We start from the raw sequence: 7664 nt of genomic DNA on the forward strand, positions 1-7664 counted from the left end.
AGGTGAGGCGGGCACGGCGGGCCGCCGGCCGCGGGCGGGGGCAGCCGAGGGGCCGGGGGTTGGTTTTGCCGTGGTGCCGCCGTCGGCGCTGCCCGCGGGGGAGGGCGGCGGGGCTTGGGGGGGGCAGGTGGGGCGCTGCCGCTAGGCCCCGCCGCTGTCTGCCGGCCCCCCCGCTCCGCTGCCTCCCCCCGCTCCCGGCAGCTCCTGCCCTGGCCCGCCGCCCCGGCCTCCCGTGCCCCGGCCCGCCCCCGGCGGGGAAAGCTGCTGCCGGGGACTGGCGGGGGCGCGTCCCCTCCCCAGCGCCCGCGCCGGCCAGGGGTGGCCGGGGTGTCCGCGAGGGAGGGTGCGGGGAGCGAGGGAGGACGGAGCCGGTCCCGATGCCTTCGCCTCGGAGCCGGGAGAGGCTGGGCGGGAGGAGCCAGCACCTGGCCGGCCGGGGGCCATGAGGGAGCAGAGAAGAGGGGTTGCAGGCCAACTGACTAGATGTGTTGGTTGGCTCTGTCCCTGCAGGTGATGGGAGCATGAGTGAAAATGAGGGTGACCTCCAGCGAGATGGGCCGGAGGCAGCCAAACCCTGTGGGGCCATTTCGGACTTTTTTCATGAGGGAAGCTTCTCCGGGCTGCAACCAGGAAGCGTCCCATCCGAGGCCAGACCTTCTCTCCCCAGAGACGGAGCCAGAGAAGACTTCTCGCTGTGGCTTTCGGAAGCGGAAGGAGACAGTGGTTCCACCAGCAGAGCATTCATGGGAGAGAAGCCCTACATCTGCATCGAGTGTGGGCAGAGCTTTAACCGCAGCTCCGACCTGATCCGCCACCAGAGGATCCACACTGGGGAGAAGCCGTACATGTGCGCTGACTGCGGCAAAAGTTTCAGCCGACGCTCCCACCTCATCCAGCACCAGCGCGTCACACGGGCGAGCGGCCGTACCAATGCAAGGACTGCGGGAAGAGCTTCAGCCAGAGCACCCACCTGGTGCAGCACCAGCGCAATCACACTGGCGAGAGGCCTTATGTCTGTGCCAAGTGTGGGAGGAACTTCTACCAGAACTCAGGCCTGCTCCGCCATGCCAACTTTCACTCAGGCGAGAAGCCCTACAAATGCCCCCAGTGCGGGAAGCGCTTCAGCGACAGCTCCAACCTCATTGCCCACCAGCGGCTCCACACGGGTGAGAAGCCATACAAGTGTGCCGACTGCAACAAGTGCTTCAGTGAGAGCTCTTAAGCTGGTCATCCACCGGCGTGTCCACACAGGTGAGAAGCCATACTTGTGCCCTGACTGTGGAAAGAGTTTTCAGCCAGCGCTCGCACTTGTCCAGCACCGTCGCACCCACCACTGGGGAGAAGCCCTACAAGTGTGCCGAGTGTGGGACCTGCTTCAGTGACAACTCTACCCTCATCCGTCACCGTCGTACCCACACTGGGGAGAAACCTTTCAAGTGCTCCCACTGTGGGAAGAGCTTCAGTCGCAACTCCTACTTAGTCTCACACCAGCGGGTGCACGTGTGGTAGGCAGTGTCCAGTAGGTGTGGGTCTGGGGTCGATTGAGGATGCAGCTCCTGGTCCAGGCCTGTCTAAAATGTGCCTAAGGGACAAGGGTGTGGCTATACCAGGGTCCCTGCATTACAGGCAGCTGGCCAGAGTAATGCCTTTGGCCCATGTCGCCCTTTTCAGTCAACTTCTCTTCCCAACGCACCTCAGGCATGGACAAAAAGCAAGCAGTGGTTGCAGTAGGTAGTTCTGCATCCCAAAGCCCTGTAATCCTCTTTCCCTGGTACTAGAATCGGATGCCATCTGCCACATGGCCAAGGCGCAGATGTTTTCTCCCACCTCCCTGTGAGGTGTCTGCCTGGGAGCCTGAGGAGAGAACGCACAGCATCAGGTCACGCGTTGAGAAGCTGCCTTGGTCATGCAACATATGAACATGTGGTCGTGTCAGGGGCAATAATGATGGCAGATGGGGTCCTTAAGGGGCTTTATTCCACACAGAGCTGATACATTGTGACCTATGTAATATTGTACAGGTTTATGGAAGCTCACCATGCTTGTGGTCTAAGCCAGCTCTGTCTTTCATGCGGCAGTCAGGAAGGTCAAAGCTAAGTAAGTCCTGCTGAGAAGCTGGAGACGCTGTGTTATGCATATACAGCCGTGCGGGCCAACTTGAAAGCACAGGCAAAGACCACCCGAGTCTGTGAAGGAGCATGTAGGCATACCCTGAAACAGAGAAAGAAGGCAGGCCTGGAGAGGTTTTCTGAAAATGCTGCTTGGATTGTAGCAAAGAGGGAGCTGTGGGATAGGGACATGGCCTGTTCTAGAATCTCAGAACCGGTGGGTAACTGATGTAGAAAACTATCATACCTGGAGGCTTAAAAAAAAAAATTATACTTGCTGCTGCTATGACTGGTACGCAATTTGGCAGGTGTACGGAGGTTGCCTGTGCGTTTGTACTCGTAGTCTCCTATTTCTGCAGAATTTGGGTTCACAGATAACGGTTCAAGTGGTCTGGTGTAAGCTGTATCGCAAAATGGTACAGAACAACAGTTACTAGGACTGACCTGATTCCATACCAGTATTTCTCAAGTCCCATTTTGACCAGTGCGTGTGTGTGTAAATAACATCTATATGTATATACTCACATATGTATGAACTAGCTTTTATACCAGTGTATCATCACATTCACAAGTGAGTGATCATGTGTGCACACACCATGGCAGTGGTCAAAAATGGCCAGCTGTGTGAAACTACACCTTTATCAGTACTTCTCAAAATGCTAAGCATACTGTATATACTAGCATTTCTCAATAAGAAGCTGGGGAAATAGGTTTTGTACCAACACAGGTGAATTTTCACATCAGGACATTCAGTTTTAACACTGATTACTTTGTGTGTGTGTGTGTATAAGGACCTGAATTGAGTTGGGTTTATTTATATATCTATATAAAAATGTGTGGCCCCTATGGTTGCCGAGGAATGACTTCTAATGTCACTCAGTGTAGTGCTCTCCCCCTTGTTTTACACAGGTACGTATCAGTGGCCGTTGTAGGACTCGTGGTTTTAACTACAAGGAATTGCAGTGCAACACTTTACATTGTTTATATTTTTGACTGTTTTGCTGCTGATCATGTTAGTGACAATACCTGACTGGTTGTGTTTATTCGGCGCTGCTGGAGCTTAGAAAAGATTTCTGGTTTTGCAATGTAGCTTACTAATCCTGCAACTGGCTCCATGGCTTCAGTAGGTCTCTGGGAACGGAATGCAGACTGAAACCAGTGAAAGGACTGGAGCTGTGGTGGAGAAGAGATGAAGGAAATAAAGATTCTAAGAAGATCCATGGATTTGAGCAGCTGCTGGCCAGGGATGCTTGTGAAGGGCTTGCCTCTACAGAACTGGCTACTCTCCAAGGGATTGCAGGGATCCCTTCTGCAAGCCCTAAGCCACTTCTTGACATCCAACTGCTGATAAAATGTTACGTTCATATAGTTTAATAAAAAGGAGCTGTAGGGGGAGCATGGAATTGTTTGCAGCTCCTAGAGGAACAAGGCACGTTATGTGCAGCTGCTCAGGGAAGTAGAAGGAGCTTTCAGAAATGGGGGTGGGCTTTGTTTACACAGGAACCAAAGCCTTCATTTGCAAATGCACATTTTTGCTTTTAGCTTTGTGTTTATTTGTTTTTTTGTTTTTTATGAACAGCTTCAAACCAATGACTTCTTGATTTCTATTCCATTTCTGAAAGTGGTTTGGAAGTGTGACTAATGGTCATCTAGTTGGTTACAGAAGCATCAGGATTTTCATTTGCTAGCAGACCTTCAGAAGGGATGCTACACCTCTCAGTTGGTAGGCTCATTTTTAACTGAAGTCAAAGGTTATGCTGCAGTCCAGCTGTAAAACTGATCAATTTATGTGGGTCCGACCCATTCCAGTTTAAGTTTCCTAAAGGAAATCTACAGCACTAAAACTGTCTGTTTGGCAGAGAAGCCCTGTTTGCCAGGGAAAGGCATCTTGTGAATGCAACTTTTCTTTTGGAAATCTGAACGGAGTCACTGTAGCAGATCAATGAAATTGAACCCAGGTCTGCACAAAGCTGAGCTCAAGTCGAAGGAAAACCCTCTCATGTCGAGATTCTGCTTTGAGAAGGCAGCTGCCCCTGAATATGCCTTCGCAGCAGTCCTCCGAGCATTTCTTCTCCTTTTTACAGGCTTTGTGAAGTGCTGTGTATACTTAACAGGGCTCTATAAATTAAAAGGGTTGTCATGCATTTATTTCTAAGATCTTTGTGAACTTATTTTAAACTGTATGCCAAATCAAAGTGGCCTTAGGGTTCACAGCACATTCCCGGTGCAGTAGTCTTAGCGGCTAGGATTGGATTGCTCACCAGTGTAAGCACATTTCTGGAGTTCCTTTCCACAGCCACTGTTAGTTTTCCCTGTTCAGTGTCACTTGGCTGAAATAATTCACTTCCCCTAGCCTGTCAGCCCTTTGCTGTTTGTGATCATCTAGCTGGAGAGGAGAATCTGGGCGCCAAACTTGTTTTGATGTTACAGAAGTTACGGGGCATGTTCCTCTTCTTCCAGGGATTTAATTGATTTGTGGGCAGCACAAACTCACGAGCCAAATTCAGAAGACAGAGGTATGGGCATGTGCAAAAAGTCAGGAACCAGAAGGTTTACTTTCACAGCGGCTAGTTCACTGGCTTCTCTACCAGCCGTCTCCTCCCTTAGCATCATAGTGGGAGACTACTGGAAAAAGAAAAAGGTAATTAGCTTCTATAATTCCAGTGGACCATCCCCAGCACACTCCATCCCAGACCTGTGGTCACCAGCTGGTGCCCAGATCCTCTTGCCAGCTGGGGGAGCTCTGTAGAATACTGTAAATTCCTGTTGTGCTAATGGTGCTTAGATACTACAGTGAGACTATGGCACTTTAGAAATACCTAAGATAGACAAACGGATGAATGATGTGTCTGAAATAAAATTTGTCACCCTCGTGTTCTTTGTTATCCCATCTTTTTTTCTTTCCTTCTCCCCAGAGTGACCTCCTGAGCATCAGTTTCTTGTCCCTTGGCAGGACCAGGTTTGGAAATAAAGTGCCATCCTTCAGAGAGGGATGACTATTACTTAGCACAGCTGCTGTGCAATGCAAATAAGAATTTGGAGGTGAGGGATATTAGAATTGGTCTTCATTTTCATCTATCATTTCTGCATGAACCTAAAAAGCCAGAGGATGGCACACGGTGCTCACCGTTCCTTTACAAGAGAAAAGTGGCAGAACCTTACTCTGCAGTGACATGCCATCCTGCTGGTAGATGAACCTGGTCCTAGCAGAGCTGCAGCTGCTCTAAGGAGGTCATCTCCCCAGTTCTGTCACCTGGGTTGTACGGCATCCAGTTTTCCAGTCCCCGCTGACAAAGTATATGTAACAGTGATGACTGAAATACAACTTCTTTTACATTCCTCTTTGCTTTATTGTTTATGACTGGGAAAAGAAATTTATTTTGATCTTGGACAAAAGGTGTGTTTTATGTGTTTAATAAATTTTAAAAGTATTTAATACCTAACCTCTAAAGCACTTTTTGAGATATATCAAACAAATAAAACTGCCCTCGCGTGCACAGAAAACTGGTCTTTCTGGCCCTGTTTCCCCCTTACCCCAACAGCACTGGTCTGAATAGCCAGAGGCACAACAGCAGGAGCCTCCATCTCTTAAAAAAAAAAGAAAATACAGGATATTTGAGGAGATGGAGCAAACAGAGGCCAAAAGAGGCATGTGCTTTGCTGCCAATGTCCTTGTGTCCCAAGCTCTGAAGGGCCTTCAGCTTTTCCGTGCCAAATCTGATAGATCTCAGCCGTCCCCTCCCTTTTCTCATGCAAGTGCTTGCTGGCTTTCTTAGTAGAAAACGCATGAATCCACCTGATAATACTACCTTTGCAGTCCTGATGGATCGACTTTGACAACTGGCTGGTTTTCTTCTCACAGGCCTGGCCTGTTTGGGACAGTCATTCACATGAATAGACGCAAGAGCTTGGGAACCAGAGAGCACAGGAGCCAGACTTTTTAGGGGAAGCAACATTTTCTTCTTTCTTCCTGAGGCTTGTTATGGAGGTACCTGTAGCTGCAGATAGATGACACTGTGCCTAGGGGACATGTTGGGGTGGGTGGGACAGCATGGTCAGAGCACAGTAGTCCTTCAAGGGTAAGTGAAAGCACCCATTATTAAAGTAGGCCATACCAGGTCCAAACACCCTCACAGATGCTGAGTGCAAAGATGTGCAAACTCCTTTGTTCCCTTCTCTTTGGCACTCTCTGTGCAAAGCACAGCTCCATCGGACCTAAAGGTCAGCATTGCTTAGAAGAGACTTGTCTGAATAGCCATATGGACAGGCAGGTCAAAATAACTCTACCATACCACAGCAACCTCAGCTGCACAGCCTCGAGGAATTGACCGAAGTGACTTTCATCTGAAAAAACAAAGCTGCTCGTAGAACTTGCAACAGGCCTTGGGAGGCCAGGCTAAGTAAGGTTCTTCTGCTGGAAATGCAGCTGGTCTGACTCCTGACAAAGCTTCCTTGGAAAGGTTTCTCTTGCAGTTCTCCTGGTGCTGGTCATATGTTGCTTTGGGCTACTGCCTGATATGCCTCTACCTCAAGCTGGCCATCGCCAAAATACTGCTGAACTCTACCTAGCTATGGTTCGGGTGTTTGCGCTTTCCCATCTTAAAGCACAGAACCGCAGAGGAGGCCTCTCCGTGTTGGTCCCTATTCTGTCCATGTTTTCCCTCACAAAAGGGCAGTCTCACCTTGCTTATCCCAGATCACCCCAAAGCACATACAATGTGCATCCCTTCACAGAAGGCAGAGATTTAGACAGGCCTATGTCATTTGATCTGTCTTTTCCCAGCCTTAGGAGATCTTCTTTTCTAGGATAGGAACTGTGAAGTTGTTTTCCACAGTTCTGCACCTGGCTGTTGTGCTTAAAAAGATGCCTCTTTGCTGGTCAACTGCTTCCTTTTCTTGCCTCATTTCTTTAGCAGCTGACCTTTGATTTCTCTCTATGCCTTCAGGCAGGTGCAAATACCAAGCAAAACAGGCAAACCAGAGTTTACATATAGTATTCATTAGAGATATTGCAGACATCTTCCCAACTCCTTGGATATATGATCAAACCTTTATGTGAACCTACGGTCAAACAGGAACCACAAGCTGCTTTACTGAGGAAAAAAAAAAAAAAAGAAAAGAGATCTTTTAATGATTATCACAAGAAGGGAAGCAGCAATGGGAAGGCAGGGGGGTGGAACAGAACATTTCTCCCTGTGTCTAGAGAGAGAAGAATTAAAATAACTTACCGTGAGTCCTCACATTCTTAGAAAGTTGAAAGAAGATGGCAAAATATGATGCTACTTCATCTGGACCCTTGAAATCTAAGGAGTTACCTAGCATGATCAGCAGTGGTGTTATGTCTCAGACCTGTTCTGAGCACAGAGGTTGTTGTGAGTGCATTCAGAGTTTGCTGTAGGGCAGCCACATCCTGCCTTAAGCCTCAGGCACTTGCTTTCATTTGGCTAATATGTGATGTAGCTGCTAATGTTAATGTAACTGTGGGTTTCAACTGCACCTTCCACCTCAGTGAGCCACTAATGCATGTGAAGAAAGAGTGAATTCCTTTCTCAAGAA

The 7664-nt window shown here is 49.0% G+C and overlaps 1 protein-coding gene across 1 annotated transcript in view; it reads left to right on the plus strand.

Moving 5' to 3' along the window:
- Nucleotides 1-4993, plus strand: part of LOC135315239 (zinc finger protein 271-like) — a 7866-nt gene extending 2873 nt beyond the window's left edge. Inside the window, 4 exon segments of the mRNA XM_064462095.1 lie at nt 737-903; nt 906-1219; nt 1221-1331; nt 1333-4993. Of these exon segments, the coding sequence (XP_064318165.1) occupies nt 737-903; nt 906-1219; nt 1221-1331; nt 1333-1509 (769 nt within the window). The 3' untranslated portion in view covers nt 1510-4993.
- Nucleotides 4994-7664: the final 2671 nt, after the last annotated feature.

The sequence above is a fragment of the Phalacrocorax carbo genome, chromosome 1, assembly GCF_963921805.1.
Source record: "Phalacrocorax carbo chromosome 1, bPhaCar2.1, whole genome shotgun sequence".
NCBI lineage: Eukaryota > Metazoa > Chordata > Aves > Suliformes > Phalacrocoracidae > Phalacrocorax > Phalacrocorax carbo.